Source organism: Motacilla alba, chromosome 1 (assembly GCF_015832195.1).
Source record: "Motacilla alba alba isolate MOTALB_02 chromosome 1, Motacilla_alba_V1.0_pri, whole genome shotgun sequence".
Taxonomy (NCBI): Eukaryota; Metazoa; Chordata; class Aves; order Passeriformes; family Motacillidae; genus Motacilla; species Motacilla alba.
This window is the reverse complement of record NC_052016.1, coordinates 83,675,200-83,697,636: the sequence shown is the minus strand read 5'-3', so window position 1 is coordinate 83,697,636 and position 22,437 is coordinate 83,675,200. Positions and strand designations below refer to the sequence as shown.

The 22,437-nt window shown below is 37.1% G+C and overlaps 1 protein-coding gene across 5 annotated transcripts in view; it reads left to right on the top strand.

The window, feature by feature from the left end:
* The window catches only part of ABCC4 (ATP binding cassette subfamily C member 4), a 142,458-nt gene that overhangs the window by 46,595 nt on the left and 73,426 nt on the right, over positions 1-22,437 (top strand). For all 5 annotated transcript variants that reach the window (XR_005259508.1, XM_038158844.1, XM_038158855.1 and 2 more), the window contains 4 exons: positions 512-652; positions 2,015-2,052; positions 2,364-2,464; positions 5,440-5,586. Coding sequence is in view for 4 of the 5 variants with exons in the window: in XM_038158844.1 (XP_038014772.1) it covers positions 512-652; positions 2,015-2,052; positions 2,364-2,464; positions 5,440-5,586 (427 nt within the window). In the remaining variant the exon portion in view is untranslated. The remainder of the gene's footprint in view (positions 1-511; positions 653-2,014; positions 2,053-2,363; positions 2,465-5,439; positions 5,587-22,437) is intronic.

Genomic DNA, 22,437 nt, shown 5'->3' with positions numbered 1-22,437 from the left:
ATTGCATATACTGTAAAAAACTGGATAATTTTTAAGTCTTGGGTATATGTTGGCTGATTATGGTACATACTTGGAGAAGAGTGTTTAATTTAAATGCTTTTCTGGGAAGGAAAGATTGCTCACGTTAGCATTCTGAAAACAAAATCTTCCGCAAGTAAAGGCCTTAATTTCTGGAGCTGTTATGAGTGAATGTAGCATATAGGAAAAGAAGAACCCAGATAGTGATCAGAGTAAATTTTTTTGGCTATATATGAAGTTGTGTTATATTTGGTGAGCCAATGCCAAATAAAATCCTTGAAGTGTTGCTTTGCAGAGTAGATTTTTCAGTATTAGTGCACTGAGACTAATTTTTTTTTCATAGCTATAGTTGTAAATTTAAAGTTTTTATATGCATAATTACTTTATCTCCTTGTTTAATTGTTTGCTTATTCTGAACCATGACTTTCAAGTGGCTTAGTCTGAATCTGTAACTACAAAGTTGATGGGGTTTATTCTATGGACTTTCTTTCAGGGTGAAAATGCACTGGCTGCAGTGCCAGAAGAGAGTCGCCATGAGGGAAAAATAAACTTCAAAGTTTACAGAAAATACTTCACTGCAGGAGCAAACTACTTTGTGATTTTTATACTCTTATTATTTAATATTTTGGCCCAGGTAAGTTGTTGGAAACCACAAATAATATTGCATTTATTTTGTGTTTGTGAGGTTTTTTCCCCTCCCCTCTCCTTTTTTTTTTTTTTTAAATAAAGTGCATACTTGTTGCTGTAATGTTTAATCTAAAGTGTTTGGGTGTTCTTTAATAATTTTGTGGTGTACCCAAGTGCAGCATGGAATTTTTAGTACAGTATTGAGAGGTCTTGCTCTGATCCTTATTCCAACAATTTTAATACCTCACTAAAATAATTATTTTGGTGACAACATGGCACAAAAATTATAAGCCAGTGTACTTTGTTTAGAAAGAGAAGAAAATCATAAGGTGTATAAAAGTGGTGTTATAAAACAGTCAGAGTGTTTCCAGTTGAGGAGGGTAAAGAGATGTACAGAATGTGGGAGGACAGAGCCTGACAGGAGTGTTCAAAGAGCAGCTCACCTGTTGGTAAGTGCAGATCATGTGAAAAGTTTAGGTGGAGGGTCACTGTTTAGCAGAATGAGAAAATAAGGAAGAGCGTAGGCAAATACTTTGTGTGATGCAAACTGTAGCAGGTATGTAAAAGATTTTTTAAACAAAGTTATTTACGAACTTACTGAAATCAATGGTGAGCTGAGGAAGCTGAATGAGGATACCTTGTTGTCTTTTTCTCTGTTTCTTGCTGAGAAAGCTCAAATTCATTTCATGGAAATTATTTTTCTTGGCTGTTAGAAAATAATCTATATATTTTAACATCTCACTTCTTGCTTGTCCTTGAATTGAGTCTGTTGGAAAGATAGCTAAGCAAGATCAGATCTCTGTAGCGGACTGCCCACAACTTCAAATTCACATGAACAGAAGTGTATTTTGAGATAATAACCTTGTTACGTGTTTGTCGTCACCTTTTGTCACAGAAGGAAGGTGGCAGAAGGAGTTTTTCCCTCCCTCTCCTCTCTCATCCTCCTTCAACCCTGTTTCTGGTAATTATCTCCTGTAAACACAAATTTCTGGACTGGTAACATCAGAAAGTTTGTTAATCAAAAAGCATTTTGGAATATCTCTTATAGCAAATTCAGGAACTGAGAAAATGAGTTCTTTAATGTTCAATTAACATACATTAGGAAGAGCTACTATATTTTGTTTGCTAAAGTGTATTGCTTTCCTTTAGTTTGCTAACATGTAAGGTAATTTAAGGTAACTTCTTTCTTTGTAGAGCACCTTCTAATGTGCTTGGCAGATTGCTGCTGGTCTTGAAAGACTGGATGGCATACTTTTCTGAGTATGTGATGTTTTCCCAGAGAGCTTGAAAGAATAGCAAGGAAATTTAATTTTCTAATTTTTTTTTTAATTTTGTGAAATGATTCTTGTATTTGGTTCTTTTGCTCAAGGTGGCCTATGTGCTCCAGGACTGGTGGCTCTCTTACTGGTAAGTTGGTGATAATAAGTGGCTGGTTGTTTCTGCCTTTTCAGTCAAGTACTGTTTGTTTAGTTGAAAAGGAATGGAACCTGCTCTAGAATAGTTCAGATCTTCCTCTAATTTCCCCTTCTTTTTTGGGGGGAAAAAAATTTAAGCCTTATGCTAAGTGTAGACTGTAATTGCATCTATTCATGTTGTGATGCATGACAGCATTGATACATGAGATCTTTTGAAAAAAAGATTTCAACTAAAGAATTGAATCTAGAAACAGCTAAATGCACTTATTTGATGATGGTTATCTTCTGTGTGCATTTCCACAGGGCAAATCATCAAGAGAAGTTGAATCTCACAACAAATGGAAATAATGGAACAAATGAGCCTGAGCATCTAGACCTTAACTTTTATTTGGGAATTTATGCAGGTAATTGCACGTGCAGGTGTGTGCGTGTGTGTTTGTGTCTAAGAACTGTTTATTATCTGATAGAGATTTTTGAGAACAATATGTGGGGAGATGTGATTTCTAGCAATAACTGAGCAATGTCTTAACTGATGAAAAGCCTGAGTCTTGCTTTCTGATTAAATAGATTGCAATAAATAAAATTAATCTGACAGAAGAAATAGGTTGAATGCAGAGTCTTTAATGGCTTTGGCTGGATTTTGGAAAGTAAATCAGGAATTGAGTATCTGAAAAGTCAGTCACATTGAGGTTGTGGTTATTGTCTATATATTAGTAAGTAATTGAGCTAAATCTTCAGTCATTATATGGATGGCAAGAGGGATTAGAAATGGATCTTTGTTCTGTGCTGTTCTAAAACTTGGCATGGCTACATTTCTTCTGAAGTGCCATAGCAAAAGAACAAGCTTTTAAAAGGCATCCTGGATGGGTATGCAAAGCAGGTTGTTAAAAAACATTTCAATATATTTCAATAGGTAGCATTATGCCCCTGAATATTCAGAAAAGGGTGTTGATCCTTGCATTCAGGCATCCAAACATCTTGAAAAACTGCTCTGAGATGTAGTAAAAATTGCCACAGAAGAATCATGTGCATGCTCTCAGATTCTGCTATTTAACACTCCTAGTGATGCACGGTTTTGTATGGCATGGTAATTTCTTCATGGAGATGTAAATGATTGGTGTGAGAAAACAGGTGGAATGCCAGAAGAATATGCATTGAATGTATTCAGAAGCATCTCCATGGGTGAGAGAATAGGTGCAGGATTTTTTGTTTAGTTTGTTTTCTGGAATCCACGTGATCTAAGTGGCTGACAGAAAACATTGTGTTTGGCCTGGAAAGCAACGATTCAGGAGCCAGATGAACTTGGCTCTTATTTTCTCTGTGTAATGTCTTATTTCGTGAACCGTTCCAGTGGACTGCACTGTATGATTAAATGTGACAAATTACACTTTCTCTGACCAGGTAGCCTAAACCACGTTAGTGAAGATTTTATCCTTTAAGGAATATTTTGCTCTAGGTAGCAGAACAACAAAAGCTACCATTATATTGAAATGTTTAGATGACTTAGTGAGATATTTGCAACGGTTGAACAAACAGCATTGACTTATCTACACAACATTTTAAGTGAAGTTGACAAACTTGTAAAAAGGTAGTACATTTTACATGAAATACATTATAATCCAACTTACCTTTTTCTATAATCTCTTAAACAGTATAAAACAATTTATCATTTTTATTTCTGATTCTCAATGTTTGAGAAAACAAACCTGGTGTAGTAGTTCCTTCTTAGTCCTTGTTGCCTCTGTGAAATAAAGATTTTGAAGAGTAAAAATTGCTGTTAATAGGGAACACTGCTGGCCAGAACTGGGGTACCAATTCCACACCTCTTCTATAAGGCAAACATGCAAAGAGCCCTTGTCTCTCTCATACTGAGGTTCTGAGCCCATGAGCAGGGAAAGCAAAGAGACAGACCAAGTGAAGGACTTGGAAGCATGTCTTGTTTCTGCTTCTCCCGAGCCACTAGGTCTGTTCAGGTGTTTTGTTCTGGGAGGGTTGTACCAACAGCTTCCAGCTGCTTCCAGGCCTGAGTAAAGTTGTACAGAAATGCGGGGTTTCCAGGATTTGGTCCTTCTCTTCATGTCGCTCCCACAGACTGCTGTTAGGAGTGGGCTGTGCCACAGCCTCCTGCTTTGTGCCTCTCCTGTTCCCTTTTTTCATGACCCAGCTTTCTTGTTTAGGTATGTGCAGTTATTCTTGGAAAACCTGTCTTCTCCTGCCTGGCCTGGAATACAGCAGCTGGGACAAGGCAAAAAAACTCTCATCCCAGCCACCATATTTTTTCTTAAAAACAGCACCTCACAGAATGTGAGCAATAAACTGCAAGAAGACAAATTAAATCGTGATGATACCTTTATTTTACTCCCTGTGAGGATACAGAAGCAAGCAGGATGGGATAGCTTAACCATGCACGTAATTTAAAACCTCCCTCTTTCCCACTGTTACTATAGCTGTTCCTGAATTGTGTATGATTTTAACCTGCCCTGAGAATACGCAAGGTTTTCTGCTGATGGTTGGGGTCTAACTTCAGCATATTCTCAAGACCCAAGGTAGCTATGCTGATTTTCTGAAGCAGAACACATGGAGCCTGAAAGCTGTGCTAAATGTAAGGTTTAGACCTTCACTGTTCACTCTTATTGACAGGGAATTTGAGCAGCCCCATTGGAGATTATGCACAGCAAACAGAGCAACAGCAGTCTCATGATTTATTTCAGTTTTTTGCCCTGTAGCACTCTTGTCTTGTAAGCAGAGTTGTGCCCAGAAGAGAAACAAAGAGTCTGCACACCAGTTCCCTAGAAAGGACTGTTTCTTCGCATGGCATAAGGAATGCATCTTACACAGTGTGAAAGACACATAATTTAAATGATTTGGTGTGTTTTACAAGGGGAAGAATGGCATGTGTGGTTTGGGCTGATTGGGAGTAGCTCAAGGTTGTGTCTAAATAGCCACGTATATATTACTTTTTTAATACCTGCTGGCAAGTATTGAATCTTCACAGTGACCTGTGCAAGCCACAATTATACACGGCACTGCGAAATGAATTTTTTAGTAACGCTGTTATGCAGAAAGTTTCAATACACATTTATCTCATGGGTTAACAGACATTTCCTACATTTCTGTGAAGTACCAGTTCTTTCAAACTGAAAAAGAGAAATGGATTAAATTGATTCTGTGATAGTAACTGAAGCTAGTGACAAATGTATCTGTGTTCTGCACTCAGTCTGAGTCCCCCTAGGCTTAAGTTTGGATTCTTGTTATATGCAGAAGTCCAGAGAATTTGGTTTTAGTGTAATTTTATTTTTAACTTTTTTTTCTTCTGAAAGATCCATATCTTTTTGGAGGCTCTATTCATGTTTTGGTTTTTTTTTTTATTTTATTTCAGGTTTAACAGTGGCTACAATACTCTTTGGCATAATAAGAAGTCTTCTGGTGTTTCACGTTCTTGTCAATTCTGGTCAGAATTTGCACAACAAAATGTTTCAATCCATTTTGAAAGCCCCTGTCTTGTTTTTTGACAGAAATCCTATAGGTAAGTTTATTGTAAAAAAAATCCCAAACCCTCAATATTTAATGTATCTCCTTGATTGCACAAATTGTACCATTTCTGGACAATTACAATTTGATGGTATTTTTGCACTTCTGTTGGGTTCTTTTGCTTCTTTTACTTAGACTTTCTAAATATAAATTATTACTTAAACGCTTCAAATTTTACAGTGTAGTCCTTATCAATTTCAAACTCAGACTGCTTATTGATGGCTCATCTTACTGTCTTTAAATGCAGCTTACAGAGCAATGAATTAGCTGTAGCTTTGGTGTTGTACATGGACCTGTATTTGCACTGCTGTTCTGATGCAGTTTCACAGGGAGTCTCCTGTATGCTGAATGTGCATGAATGCATTTGGTAAAACTGTGATCCAGATCCTTCTGTTCTTCAAAAGAAAGGAGAGAGAAGCTGGAGCAGAGTGAAGAGAGTGGGAAAGTGAGTGGTACTGATTGACTAGCCAAAGGTTTGTCTTTTAGATGAGAACCAGAAACCTGATGGTCTTCGCTCCCTTGGAAAAAAATGGTCTTGTTCTCATAGCACCAGGGGACATTTAATTTTAAGGATATATAGGGATGGCTTTATTGTTTCAGAGAAAGGAGTAGTATTTTCAGGATACTTAAGTGGAGAAAAGGTTTATGCCCATGATATGATGAATGAAATGTGTACAATTTAATCTTAAAGAGCACCCCTACCACTACAGAAAGTTAGGGCTGTGTTACATGCCCTGCTTGTACTGTGAGTGTGTGGAAATATAAATTCAAGGTCACTGCAGAGGTTTAGTAGGGAAGCTGAGGAAATGGGAGCTAGTGAGAGCACATTAATGAGAAGAAATCCTAGTGCTGATGTGTCAGGGGTTTTCCTCTTCTTTCTCGTGTATGTGTGCGCAGCAAACGCAGTAACTTCATTTTTGAGGGAGTATGTAGTGATCTTGTAAGATTGCCCATAAATCTGGTTCATAATAACAAACTAAGAACTAGAGAGAAAACATCAACAAAAATGTAGAGTAACACCAGTTTGCTTTGTAACACTGTAAAGCTCTAATTAGCAGTGCATTGTAAAGCTGACATTCTTTAGATCTGCCTGTCGCTGGTATTCACACACTGTTGTGACTTAGATGTGTGTTTCTGTTAATCAACAGATATTTTAGAATAGAGGATTAACTTCAGGATGCATGTATTTCTTTCCCTTCATCCATCTTTTGGTCAGGGTGGCATGAAAAAGTACTGCTGTTACAATCTCTGCATTATTTGAAAAAGGAAAAAAGAGAAGAAGAAAGATGACACATGAGACAATGTTCTTGTTCAGAATTGCAGCATTTAGCAGTTCTGAAATCTGTTTGTAATATCTGTATTTCATTGTCTGATTTACATGGTTTTTTTACTGTTTATTTATATTTTAGAACTTCACTTGCTATTTCTTGGATTGAGGTGGGATAGTTTTTTTTTTCCTATTTATTTTTAATATGTCTATGAAAGAATTACTAAAAAGAAATTGAAGTTATTAAATGTGCTTTATTCTAGCTTGTGATTGTAATAGCTAAGCCAAACTATTAGTTATCATATCCCATATTAGCAAAGCTGATACTGCAATGTCAGATCTGTCATTTAAGCATCCAGCATGTTCTCAGCATTAGGGTGAGGTCTCTAAGACCTCAGCAGAAGCAGTTGCTGAACTGAATTTTGCTGGTTTATTTATCAAAAAATAATCAGTAATTAAAAAATGCCACGGCTAGTGTTTTTAACACATGGTGATCTGTGTTCCAGAGTTGAGTAGGTAACTTAAATAAACAGACATCCCAAGCTCTTGGTAGTTCTTATTGGGGAAGCAGAGTAACGAGGAGCATCAGGGAGTCGACATTAGGAAATGGAAATGCGTGGTGAATCATGACATGTCTGTCAGCTCCCAACAGTGTAGATACAATCAATCTTGGTGAATAAATGAGATGACTTATTTCTAAAAAAACTGTGCTTTGTGAATCAGTTTAGGCATAAGCCCAAGATCTCTCTTTACAGATTGCATTAGCAATATATGGGGAGAGGTAGGTTGTAAAGGGAATAGTAACTAGCATTTTATCCAGATGATAGAAGAATGTCAATGTATTTTTGGAACCTGGATTACATAGCAGAGAGAGAAAAGGAATAAAAGGACGCCTCTCTTGTCTCCCTTCCCAGCCTAAAATATTTGTATGTACACAGATTTCACCTTTCAATTCAGCATAGGTCTAAAAAGAGTTAAACATTACTGCATATTTTGCACTGGAAGAACCTTATTAATAAATGACTGTCTCTCTCTTTCCTTCTTAAGCTTTTAGCCTAACCCTACTGAGCTGATAATCCTAAGTGACCAAAGTGCATTGTCTTACCCAGCATGCAGAAAAAATTGCCGATCATTTATGACTGAAATTCAAATTTATCAGCAGGTATCTCTACTGCATCACTTACACAGCTGTTGTGAAAGCTTGATGAGTGGTTGAAGTCTTAGTATTTTGGGTTTTATTACATCTGACTTGTCTGCATTTGTTCATAAAAGTTATTTTCTTTGTGTGTAGAATTTGGCTCTCTGGAAGCTTCCTTTGTCCTTCTACCCATATCCCAGTAAGGGAATGACATGAATGTCAAAGTATCTGTAAAGGAGGAAGATGTGGACGTTTTCTATTTCATAGTGAATGCTTTATAGATTGTTTTTCACATGTCACTTGCAGGAATAAAAAGGGGTTGATTTCTGTGCATGTCTAGCACAAGAGGGCAGCATGATCTGTTTTATCCCAGTCGAGCATTACAGAGGCTTCTTAGAAGGATAACAAAATTCATCTGTTGTGTTTTTAGAGATGATATTTGAGGAGTAAATTTTCAACCTCTCTGCTGAGCAATAGTACTGTGGTTCCATTCAGTTGTCTTAATTATCTGCAAGAATAGTATTTTCTCCCGATCTTTTACACAATAAGCTTTTCAGCTTCATGTAGTGCTGAGTTCAGAAACTTTTTCCTTTTGGAAATAGAGGCAAAAAAGTTAGATAACCCTCTAGAGTCAGAAGACTCCCACCAGGGAGACCTTCTTCAGCCATTATTGCTTTTAATTTCTTTTTCAAGATGTTTGTAACACTTTGAAACAGATTTGTTATGAAGCTATGTCAAAGGGACCTGGACTTCAGCAGTAAAGACTTGATTTGGGACTTGCCTCTTTTGAAATTAGTTTCTTATTGAATAGTTCAGATGATCCTACTTCTGACAAGCTTCAGGATTTGATTCAAGATTACTTGCTTACCTTGTAAATGAATTGTTCTTTTCTGGGATTTAGGGATAGCGATTAGAGAAGTGATGCTAATGTGTAACTGCACAATTTTCAGTTATGGTGGTTCTAGTGTAAATTCTGTGTAATTTTGAATTGCATTGAATTTAGGAAGCTGAAACCTGCTGCTGCTGCTGATGGGTGCTGTAAGAAGAAATGGATGATATGCATTAAATGGTTCAGATAAAATAGAAGTCTCTTCCCCTTCTAGAGAATCTGCCTGAAATTTAAATTGAACCAGAATCACTGCACAAGTGCAGCTTTTTTCTTTTTTTTTCCCAAATCGTATCTCCCCAAACTCTTGGTCCTGACAGTTACAGGAGGAAAAGAAACATTTTGGCAGACTTTGCAGCATTTCTGGCCTTCTTCGAAATGGGAAGCACTGAATTGTATGATGTTTGTCCTTGACATGTTAAAGTAAGAGTTCTTTTGTTTTTTTTTTCCCCCCACAAATGCTTTGTAGAAGCATTGAATAAACATTGAACCCTTTGGGTACTTACCTAGACTTTGAGATTTGACCAGGTTATAGAGAGAAATACTCTTTTTTTGGTTTTGGCAGCCAGAAATGACAAGCTGAACTGATAGCTAATAGCTGCACATGAAAGCAAACTCCAAATATAAAAAGATTAAAATGTGAAAGAAAGCTGTTGTTATAATGGAGTTTGTTTTTCTTTAAGGCATAAGGATTTTAATTATGGTGTTCATAAGTCAACTGCTGAAACGCTTATAATTTGACAGAGAAAGTTTCTTTATAGGATTAAAAGCATGTTCATCAGTGCACAAACGACTATCTGCATTTTATCTGACAGAAGTGTCAAATGGGCAACGTTGTTACAGTGTTTCAACCATATAATATTTGCAACGAATATGGTATTTCAGCAGTCTGAAAATTACAATGCTGATAATGAGGTTGTTAAATTATACTTTATCAGATGGATAGTGAAACTGCTCTAGTTAGTGTACATTAATGTATGCTTGTTCACACAAGTGATTCTGCTGAACAAGTAGCATGTTTAAACAAGAAATACTGGTCTTAAACTGTGTGATTTACAGTAGGTGGTGTTTTGGCATATCATGCAGTTAACAAGGCAAAGCTTCATGTTAAGATACTTCGTTTGTAGTCTCATTCGTCAGTGATATAAATATTCAGTAGCAATGCCAGGAAATGTATTGTATTGTATTCCTATTTGACTCAATGACTCAATTGCTTTCTTTTTTTCTTTTTTTTTTTTTTTTTTTTTTTTTTTTTTGGAAACAAGATCTGTCCTATCTTTCTGATGCAGTTTTCAGATATATCCTTGTGGTCAAGATGAATTCTGCAGGGTTGTGAAAAACTGTACCAGCTCTTTTGACAGCTTTCATGTTCTCTTAAGCTAATACAAAAAAATACATTGTCCTTAAAGCAGCAGAGGCTTTGTTTTCAACTCTCTGTGCCAAGCTCTAAAGGGCATTCACATGTGCCCAGGTTTGTTAGTTTATGTTGAAAAAGAAGTCCCTATAGGACAGCCTTTTGTTGTAAAATAAAAACACAGATTCTCTCTTCCGTGTTGGTAATCACTTGCATTTGTTGTTATTAAGATGGCAACACAATGGGTTCCATCAATCATCAAGATCCTTAACAACCACACAACGTTGTAAATATTATGTTTGGGTGTTTGAGTGGAACAGCTCGTCACTGAAGTAGGTGTGGTAATTAAAACCTGTTAGGTTGCTACATGTGTTAAAGAAAAAACCCTTTAATGTTTTTTTCATATAACAATGGCGATATGTACTTTAAATCTTATCAGGGCGTGATTATTAAATGATATTTTATGGGAGTTGCTCATTTACTGTTAGTATTATCATGGCTTTGTTAAGAGTTTAAATAGTCTTATGCTGCCATGTGTTTTATCACCATTATGATTCTGTCAAGAGCCTTACGAAGTTGATTGCTATAGGAGTAGTCTTTAAAGTCAGTAAATGGCCCTCTGGAGTTATGTTTACATTTATTATCTATTAGTGTAACTCGATTCAACTCTATCCTATTCTTTTTTGCAATAATAATTGAATGAAACTTGACCATAAACCGATGAGACAAGCCCATTACATTTTCAGTTCAGCGAGTCAGAGCTCACCCCATTTATGCCTAATATGGGAGATAAAATTAAAAGCTTTACAGAAGAGCTGTTTGTAGGAGGGGATATAACACTATTTGACAGGGAAATAGCGTGAAGCTTGCACTGACAGCCACTTCCAAGTGCAGCCTCTTGCTTCCCTGGCACAAGATTCCGCGTCCCTTCGTAGGGATTTTCGATCTTCACATTAAGATCGCCTGGTGAGGAAAACAGCCTGCTGTGAAACTCATTTCTGACCATATGCTGACCTGCCCAGATACTGCAAAGTCTAGTGTTTTCATTTACTGAACCAGCTACAGAGAGAGCTGCTCTCGCCCTACCTCAGCCGAGCAAAAAAGGAGGCATGTAATGTCGAGCAAGATGGGGAAGCCTAATTAAAAATACTGGCTTTAGAAGACTGCACAGAAGCTCTTTAGAGACATCCCTTTCCTGCAAGTGTAGCTGGAAAATAAAAACGAAATTTTGTTTTAGTCTTGCATAGCTGGCGTGCTGTTTTGGGGAGATTTGTGGCAATGGGGAACTAAATGTTGGTTGGAGACACTTGAAAACAGAGGGAGAGACTGCTGTAATATTGATGAAAAACTGCAAGGGGCTTAAAAAGAGGGCTCAACTGAGGTGATGCAGCTACAAATAAGCTTTTAGAGATGATCCAAAATGGAGATTTTTTTTGTTTGTGTGTTTTGATAATAACTATTTTAAATATGTAACCCTTTTTTGCTATTTTTAATCTGTTTATAAATTCTGGAATGCTGCTACGGCTGCTGTGGATAGTAGGGACTGGAAGTGCCACATGGATAGAATGTCCTCTCTTGCTGTTCACGGATGCCTGTGAACATCTCTGAGAAATGAGGAAAAGCTTATCAAAACTCACTTCATTCAACCTTGGAACAAGGCATTACCATTTCCAAAAATAAATTACTTTGGAGAAGAGCTGGGCAGGGATGATGAATAGCCAGGTGGTGAGACCACCTACAGGGAATGTGGGAAAGGCAGTCCAGCTCTTCTCCCGCTCTGGTTCAGTGTGAGCTTTGAACATGTGGATCCCCCACCCCAGGTGACAGCCATGCACATCAGGCTCTTGGCTGTGCCATAGCCTTCCACTGCTGTCCCTCACGGACACACGGACACAGTCAGACCACTGTGGTGTTTGCAGGAAAACTAGCCCACTTTGATGGGGTGTTTTGGGTTTTGTTTTTTTTTTTTGTTTAATCTGAGTAGCTGGAAATTAAAATGAAACAAACACTATCACAGTGCAAACTCATTTCATTAGCACTGTTCTGCTTTATGCTGCACAGAATTCTTTCTCCCAGACGGTCCTAGGTAATCTGCACTGCAGCATCTGGGTGAATTAATTAGTTGAGGTTTCTTTCTTTTTTTTTCTTTTTTTCAGATTGCCAGCATCTTGCAGATTATGCAACAAGTGAAGATTAGTTTGTGCCTGTGGTGATCTTGTAGAGTGTTTGGAAACAAAAGGCACTTCTTGATCCAAAATTAAAATTTTAGTGTAGAAAAGAATGGCTGTTGTATGTGAATCTGCCTGTTTTGGCAATCCAGACTAAAGCCTGAAGAATAGAAATAACAGCAGAAGCAGAGGGATTGAATCGAACTTGACTTCAGTGTGTTGTTCGGTTTAAAAAATACAAACTTAAAGTTATTTACAAATAGCACAATACAGCATTGCTTGCTGTCTTCCACCCTGTCTAACCCAGATAATTTTTTTTTTCCTTCATCAAAACCATTAGGGACTTTTTCTGGGGCTTTTTGTTATGTATTCAGGTGAACACATATGCAGAACCTCCTTCAGGTTTTGATTTTTGATGTCATTTTATGGAAGATAATGTTACATTTGGAGAGGGCAACATTATTCCAAGCTGCATACCTTAAGAGAGCTTTTCGAAGTGTTCTAAAATAGCATCAAGCATATGAGGAACATTTTTTTGTTTGTTTGTTTGTTTTATTAGTTACTGGACAATAATCCTGTAATTAGAGTGGTAGTATGTAATGGACATTAATTATTGCTTGTGGCTACAACAACCTTGAGGCAGGTAGCTTGAAACTGGAAACTGCACGTTCATTTTTTTGGGGGGGGGGTTTGTTTTAATGTTCATATAAATTTGGGCACTTGTTCAGAATTTTCTTTGGTGATTCTTATTTGCATACTTAGTTGCCATAGCTTTTGATTTCGGCTTGAGCAGAATGTTTAGTTGTGGTGGTCCCAAAGGAAGGCTGCAGAGTGAGGAGGTTTCTGAAAAGTCCGGATAGGCTGGGGCTGCCTTAGCTATGACTCACCTAATGCCAGGTAGGAAGTTGTATTCACAGAGCCAGCAGGCAAAGCAAGCTGCTGTATGGCAGAAAGGTGGCAGAGTCTTCATTCTCAGCTGTTTGATTCAGAGTGGAGTGCCTTTTGTGCTCTGGAGGTAGTTTTGGTTTCATGTTCGTCTTTGCACTGTTGTAAAAGACTTAGAAATGGCTTTTGACCTGTTTGTCTTCTATTTGTAGGATCCCCTCATCCTTCCTGATTTACCAGTTAAAAAAAGACCGTAAAGGTCACTAATATTTCTCAAACTTGAGCTTTTATCATGTGCTACTTGTGCTACATTTATGACATTCGAAACTTTGGAGGAAGTTTAGAGCTTTTCATAAGGTCATGGTTTCTCTGTTCACTGACACAGTTCTGGTTAGTTTTCATCCACTGTGTACTGAATTCACCCTCTGTCTTGTCCAGGAATGCTACTTTTCCTTCCCTCTTTCAAGCGTAAGTCTTCACTAGCTTGATTTAATGTTGGGTCAGAGAGTGCAGAATAATCTGAAGGTGTTTGGAAATCTGAGAAGGTGAAGATTAGGAACTTGGACATCCTTGCTAGCAATTATAAGGAATAATAGATGGAAGAGAGATGGTCTAACTCTTCCTCAATTCTTTTTATCAGATGTGATGAGATTTCTGTGTGTGTGTGGTAAACCTCTTTTTTCTCAATGAAGTTACTGTCTGTTTAATATGTAAATGATGCAATGCAGAATATTGCTAATTCATGTGTAGGCAAGAAAAAACACTCTGCTTTGTGGTAAACTTCCCTACAGTGGGAATACATGCTTCTTTGTCCCTGTGTGTATTCATTTCTCAGCATAATTTCATGTTTATGAGTTTGAATGTTCACAACCCAAAATAAAGAGTTTAGTCTACATTTTAGGCAAAATTCCTACCTATGTTCTTAAGATGTCACAATTAACTTCTCATGCAGCAATACTGTCCCTGCCCCATCCTTTCTGGGACATGCCGGGAGGACAGTTAGTGATTGGATGCCAGGGGCATTTGCTCAGTGTTGGGTTTTTCCCTACTCTCTCCTTTTCAATGTGAATGTTTAAAGCTATAAGCTTTAAACTGTCTTGTTCCTCTCTTCTTCTAGAGCATTTTTTTTTTTTTTTTGTTTAGAATCTGTCATGCTTATCTTTAGAGAGGAGGTGGTGTCTGTCTCAACTTAGAGAGTTAAGTCTGGTGGTTAAGGATGGGTAACTAGGATTTGGAAAGTGCCACTTAGAAATTAACCATATTTTTAACATTTATTTTTAAAAATATATATGTTTATGTAAAGGCCCATATGCTTTCTTTGAGGTTGGTACAATACTACTTTCCTTTCTCCCTTCATTAATTCCCCAGTTTCCTTTCAGAAGAACAGTTCTCCTCCCTCCTGTCTGAACAACCAACCAAAAGTAAACAATTACAGTTAGCTTTCCAGAATATTTCTGGTATTCCCTGAATAAAAAATGTTGAAATGGTTTAAGGAGGAGTTGGAAGTTCTTACCTTTAGTCAGTTAATATTCCCTTACCATTGGAAGAAAAAACCCCAATTGTTTGGTGCTCCTTTGAGACAAAAGATACCTGCAGAAACCTCTGCAAATTTAAAGCCTTAGAACTGTGAAATAGAGATGGTTTTAGCTTTAGAAGTGTCATCTTTTTTTTTCTATTAAACTAACAATATAGAGAGAATTTTTTTTTTCGTCAGTATTTTTGACAGAAAACTAGTTATTCTAGACTTACTCTAATATTAAGAAATCTTATCTAAGGAGCACTTTCAAAATAAAGCCAAATTTGAGAGAAGAAAGTGCCTTGAGGTTTTTATAAAGCTGACAAGTTCTAATATTCCAAATACATAGTGACAATGATCTTCTTTTATAATTAAGCTACAAGTATGATTTAATATTGAATTCAAAGCCATTCACTGAGTGCTGCTTATATTTAAACCCCCAAAAATCCCCAAGAGAAAAATGGAAAAAACAATCCCAACATATTTTTTTTTAAATTCAGATAAGAAAAAATAAACTCTGCTGCACCTCAATTTAATAACCAATGTTGCTCAGCTACTACCGAAGGCTTAAGGACAGTGTTTAGAAGTGATTGTTCAAAAATAAGTGTTTCTCTAAGATTATGAGGGCTTATACAGATGATTTTGTTCACCTGCTGAGTGTTCAAGAGTGAAAATGTCCAATCTGACGCTTTCCAGAAGTGTTTGTTTGCTTGAAAAAATAGAAACATTCCTTTGGAAAAATAGGATTTAATTAATTTTTGTCTCTTCTTAGCCACATACTAAAGCAATATTATTATGTACTTTTAATAGAGACACAAATGTTTAGTGGAATACAAAATCCCAGGTTTCTGAAATGATGTAAGGTGTTTTTAGCTTAAAATGTAGTGCTGTGAACCCTGCTTAATTTGTTAATACTTTCCTATTCTTCCTCTGTTGTTTGTATTTCTCATGAGATGCAAGATGTTAAAATGCTTGTTGAGAACTTGTTATTAATTTTAAAAAGGGCATGGAAGTGTTTTGAATAGAAATCTTACTTATTGTTCAATTAAATGGGCAGAACGAGAACAAGTTAGTACAACTGAAAAAAAAGTACATTTATATTAGCTATTAAGAAAAAATTCTTTGCTTTGAGGGTACTGAGGCACTGGCACAGGTTGTCTAGACAAGCCTGTCCATGCCTTATCCTTGTTCAGGCCATGTTGGATGGGGCTCTGAGCAGCCTGGTCTTGTGGAAGGTGTCACTGCTCACTGAAAGGGGGGGTGGAACTAGGTAGCCTTTAAGGTCCCTTCCAACCCAGGCCCCATTCTGTGTTTCTTTGATTTTATGGGTCTTGGAAAAACAGAAGGTTACATTCATTCTTTGACTCCCTGAGAAGGAGGTGCAAAAATACTCTTCCAGCTAGTGACCTGCAGCACTTTGGTAGCTTTGGGTTGTATCTGAATTCCTACAAAGCAAAGGTGATGGAAGAAAAGTTTCAGCATGGAAGAAGAGGGCTTTAAAGACCTTTCATACCTCTCAGATTTGCTGCAAGGCAGAGATTTGTACTTTCATCTCATCTTTCAAGGGGCTGTGGTTCTTCATAGTGGAACTTGAGCAGCAGAATGGGCAGAGAATGCTGTTGGTGTAAAAGGAAGTGTGACAGGTATAACATTTGCTCCTTAGACCAACTTTTCCTCTTGCTGTATGCTTTTCTGCTGTGATACCAAAGCAATTCAGCGAGGAAACAGAGCAAGGAAGGCAGTTACTTTAATTAGTGAATTTTATCCTCAAAGGCTTTTCGATCTAATTTGGTCTTCTGATTTTCTGTTGATTCTTCCAAATGCTTCAGACTTAGTCAGACAAAAGCCTTTTTCTTCACAATTGTCAAATTTCATTGAATCTCGAGTCTTGGTGATAGAGCTTAATTGTCAGCAAAATAAGTCTTGGTTTCTCTAAATTGTTTGATCCTCAATTGGTTTAGAAGTGACAATATACTTCCATTTACAGGGTTTAGATACTGTTTTCATGTGGCATGTGGAGCAAAGTTGGACCAACCAAAAACATTATTTCAGTTGTTTTCTGTCAGGGAGGCTTAGACAAAGAGCTTAGTCTCAGATCCTTTAAAGTTCAAGCATCTGCCACTAGGGGCAAAACTTATTTTCCTGTAGGCATTCATCTTTTATTGTAGATTTACTGTGCTGCTTCACTTGGTTGATAATCTAATTTAAACCTCAGAGATGATTCATACCTCCTCAAGGGGGATTCACAGCTAGTTTAAATTTTGTGATGTCAGAACTTTTCAGTTCTTCTAGGATCTCTTTTTTGAACATAATGGTCCTTTGTTTGAATGCGCTGAGGAGTAAAGAATGTAACCCATGCAAATGGTAACACTTGAGAGATACCATTTTACAACATACCTCGGATTATTTTTCATATTTATTTGGATTTCTAGTTCAGGTAATTTGTGATGTCATAACTTAATTTAGGTCCTAATCATGCCACATGGTCTATCGTGGACAAACTTCTGCAGGTATGAGCATGGTGCCTGTTGAAGTAAGGACCTTTCTGGAAGGTACAATAGACCATGTGCTGTGCTGGAGACTTTTGTTTCATAAGCCCAGCATTTTGTATACCTGTAATATGACAGTTTTCCAGAAAAACACTGGATTATGAAAGGTTACAAAACCTTGATGTCAAGAGGCATTTTCAATTTCCATTCTCAGAAAACCAAAAGAAACAAATAAATCCCCAACTGTCCAGAAGGCCCTCAAAGGTTTTAGAGTCATCCAAAGACTTAAACTTGTTTGTGACTCCTTCCTGAAGGCATGACCACTGTATAGTTGACCGCGAAAAAGGTTAGGAATTAAATGTTTATATTAGTATCATATCATATTCATATGTGAACTGTTATTTGAGGAGTTCTTCTCTAGAGTCAGGCAAGGGCAAAATAGACATTGAGAAAATTAAGAGGTGTTGTAAATACTGTTCAGCTGTGATGAAAGGTTTATTGAATGCTTTTGATATGCATTCTAAAGTTAAGCTACATTTTGAAAACGATCAGAGCCAACATTAGTTCTCCAAATATTCTAATTAAATAAACTATTATGTTAAGTTGTTACTAATAATACTCTGTAATTTTAATAGGGGTTGGTTTATTAACACAATTTTGCCTTTTGTGGTTTTTTCGCTTGGAGGTATAGTTTTGTTTCATGTGTTTTAACGATGTATCCGCAAATTGATTCCAAATCAAGTTCTGTGCTCATGCTGTTTTGCAAAGCGGGGAAACAAAAACACAAGATATTTTTCTTGTGATATTTTTCTCTTGATATTTTTCTTTACTTTGCTTTCATTGTTATATGTGTATTTTTCCATATTATTCATGCCTTATTTGAAATTTGATGTCTTTTTCAATGCAGAATAATGGCAAAGCTGTTGTTTTGAAAGACCCTTTCCCAAATTGTTGGGGGTTAGATTATGATCAGTTATTATTTGCAAAATTTTTAATGCATATTACAGAATATAACTTGGGCTTCAGGTCCATGAGTGGATTTAATAGTGGTTTATGTATTGGATTTGGATACTTGAGTGATAGGTATTTTTGTCATAGTCTTTACGTGCCTCCCCTAGTTGTCCTGTTTGTGGCAGTCCTGGAACTTGTTTCATCCTAATATGTCTGCTGTATTTTCAGCAGAAAAGCTGCTGGTTTAAAAGAGAGACAAAACCAAATTGTGGTGAAAATGGATGTCAGGAAAACAAAATCAATGTGTAAGTAAGAGAACTGTTAAAATCCAATAACAGACATGTTTTGAAGAAAGAAAGAAAACTCTGACTGATAATTCCTTTACCTGAAATCCTAATTGGCCTTGTGAAGTCTTAAGACCCTGTGTGAATAAAATTAAGCTAACTAATCAGAGTATACTCTAAAGACTAATGAGACACAACCATCTGTTTCCCCTGCAGTTCTGTAGTTAGCAGAGTGAAATATGCTCCTGTAAGAGCAGTTTAAAGCAAGAAGTAACTAAAATCCTCTGAATTGTTTTCTAAAGACGCCTCTTTCAATAGATATAAGTCTTCCCTTGTCTGTCAGAGTATAACCTTGTGAATAGTCTGTAGGTGTGCAGTGCCTATGGTTATCCATATGTCTTGGATGCACTTTCCCATCTTCATTCAGGTGACACTGGCTTTTTGATCTCCACAGTTCTAGTTCGGGAACTATTTCAGAACATGATCTCTCCCTTGCTGTATTTCCCCTGTTTTTCAGTGTACCTTTTCTGTTGCCTTTATGGCTTATGTCGTATTCCCCTGTCTGGCTCTTTTTGTCACTCTGCATTTCCAAAACATCAGTTCAGGCACTTTTCTGGTTTTAAGTGTTGCCATCACCTTGTGTTCACCTTCTGTTCCCAGCTCTTCCACACTTCCTAGCCTGTGTCTTGCTGTGTTGTGTTTGTGCCTTGGCTGTGCATGGGATGACATTTGTACCTGGAGTTTGTGCCATGCTATGGTGAAGGAGAATGGAAGAACCAGTGTTGAAGGAAGAGTGAGAAGAGGACATGGGGAGTGGGTATTCAGTGCATGAAGCTGGTGGTAAAGCAGAGGACACATGCAAGCAGGGCAAAAATTCAAGTCAGTGTGTACACAAAACTCTCTCAATATCCAAACACCCTGGATTTGGTGAGGTCTGTGACTGAGGCTGCCAGCTTGTCTCTTGACAATTCCATCTTGCAGCTGCTCCCCAGGGCCAAATGGAGGGAAGACCTTTTCTTAATCTAACAGCCCCAGTATACTATGAGGGAGTCTACAGGAATTGTTAAGAGGAGTATGACTTGGTTTGCCCATTAGCCTTCCCCCAGTGCAAGGCTTTTACTATTTCTGCACCTGGTAAATGGAGCAGTTGGCACATTCCAGTGTTTTTAATTCCCTCCCTCATAATTTTGCTTGTTTCTCTTTCATGCTTACATCTTTGTAACTTCCTGCTCACTATGCACTAAAGTTCATCCACAAGCTGGCACTTTTTCATCTTAAAATCATCTCTCAAGATGCACCAGAAGCATTGTAACCGCAGTACACTGACAGCAGTTAAACATATGGGTGGGGAAAACTCATTAATTCCGTGACCCTTTTGTGTTCCTGTACTTTAAAACACATCTTGTCTTGCAACTTTCTGTTCCAGCTTACTGCTCCATCATCCCCTAGCTCCTTATTCCTTCTGTAGTCAATTTTGCTGGTTTCTCTTAACTGGCACAACAAACTCTTCAGGGCAGGGCATGCTGCTGGCTACGTGATGGTCCAGCCTGCATCCCAGTGAGGCTCTGCCTCCTGCCTCAGATGCATTAATCCTCTTCTGGCTGTTTCTGACATGCAAACAACAAATGGCAGCGTTCTCAGGAGTCCCTTGTTGTGAGCAGCACTCTTCTGTTTTAGCCTGTTTATTTATTTAGGAATTGGTGCTGCTGGACAGCTGTAAATCAGAGCTTCCCAGTGAAGTCTGTCTCTGATCTTAACAAAACCAAAAGGGTTTGTAAATTGTATTCACTTCTGCTTAAATGATGGTTCAGTCAAGTAATTTTTTTTTCTTCCTTGATGTGTGTGAATTCTTTTCTGTGTACATAGAGAAGTGAAAAAATGTTGCTGTTAACATATTTATCATTCTAAGTTTCTTAGAATTAAGAAATTTTAAGTTTCTTATTTAAAAGCCACAAAAAAAGAGGAAATTACAGGATTTTTTCTTGAATTTTAAGCAACACATATGTAAGGTGTAATAAGTATGTAACATTTAAGGTATAAACATTAAAGGTTCTTTGGTTTTGATATATGCACGACTAATGTTTTAGTGTGGTCAGCAGCTATTTCTCATTTGTATCTGCTCATTTCTAGTATATTTTTCTTTTTTGTTTCTGAGATGAAGCTTTCTAATAGTTGCCCAGTAGAGGAGTACAGTAGAGTCAAAGGCAGTGCAGTATAGCTTTTCAAAATGCTTATCATTTAGTAATGTAATTATTAAAATGTCTTTCTTTTAATGTAATTAATAATATATACAGTAGAGCAGAGGTCATATTTGGGGTTTATTTCTCATTTGATTTCATCTAAGTTAATTATAGTTTAGTCTGTAAAGAAGTTTACTTTATAGTGATATTTTATTTCCCCAGAAGCCAATGGCTGAAGGAGATGCATTGTCAGACTATATGTATATTCTCTTGGACATCACTTCTGGAATAAAACTCTTGGGTTGTGATTGCCTTCAGCTTTTCTGAGACAAAAGATTTTTGGTTGTTTCTCAGGCAAGATTTGCAAGTGGAATTTGGTGCCAGCCACAAAACAGAAGAGTAGGTGAAGTCCCAAATTGAAGCAAAACATTTATTTTCATGGGGCATGAGGGTGTGGGGTGTGTCTTCTTTAACACAGAGCAAATATTCCAAGGGAATTCTTTGATTATTTGCACAACAGACTAAGTGAGCTTTCTGAAAGCAATACCAGAATATCTCTTGAGTTCTGTAGTAATGACCTTCCATGTGAGGCAGGAAAAAATCCATTGAAAATTATCTAGTGTCCTCCACTGAGCATTCTGGATAGCCATACCCATGTGGTTTTTTTATTTTTATTTTTATTATTCCCAGTGTTTTTTTTATAATAGGAATAGTTAAAAAGGAAAATGTGTTTCAAGAATCATTACATGACCTTTTGGAGAGAATCCCTCCTTTCCAAACAATCACATATTCCAGAAGAAGGGAGAAAGAAAAATAAATTGAAGCTAAAGAAAAATGAATGCTCAAGCTGAAGGAACATGCCAAGCAAAAGAGAACAGTTTGCAGTCAGATGGAGATGTGAAATGCCTCTGCTGTATGGCCTGTCCAGAGGCTTTATCCTTAGAATGGGTGGGCTAGGTAGAGGCCAGAAGTCTTGGCTGTCCCAAGACAGCCTCTGTAGAATTCAGTCCTTATAGACTTCTAAACAGAAGAAACAGTTCCTACAGAATTTTCTTTCATGGTTCCGAAAAAAGGAAGAAGACGAATGGGGATCTCAATATATAAGACTGGTAAAAAAATGTCATATTGTTTGTTTTTGGAATGATGACCATATAGCAGTGATAACCAGATAGCAGTTTCAACTAGGATTTCAGGAGTCAAATGCTTTATATTCAGCAATGTCCTATTTCTCCATTGTTTTTTTTTAGACTGGATTGATGATTGAGCCCCTCTAACTTCAACACCAATTAAAAAAAAGATAGGGGGAAGAGAAAAACATTGGAACATTAGAAATTAAGGTTCTTATTATGAGAATTATGTTTAGGAGATAGAATGGGAAAAGCAACAAATATTACCAGATTTGCAAGAGCTGTGTGAGGTCCACCTCAATATTTTCTGAAATGCAGTATTTAAAGCCTATTTTGAATCATGTCTTAATAGTATAAATAACATAGGAAAACTCCTTTTTGTTGTTGGAAAAACCTTATCAGGAAAGTGACATATATTTCCATTTTTATTTTCATTCTTGCATTGATGTATATTTATATATATATATATATATATAGCTCCCAAATATAAAAATAACTCTAATAGCATAAGGTGCTTTGGGTGTTTGAATGCACTAAGGAGGGAAGAATGAGGAAAGGAAAGAATGTAACCTCCTCTCATGTAAGTATTCCAGTAACAAAA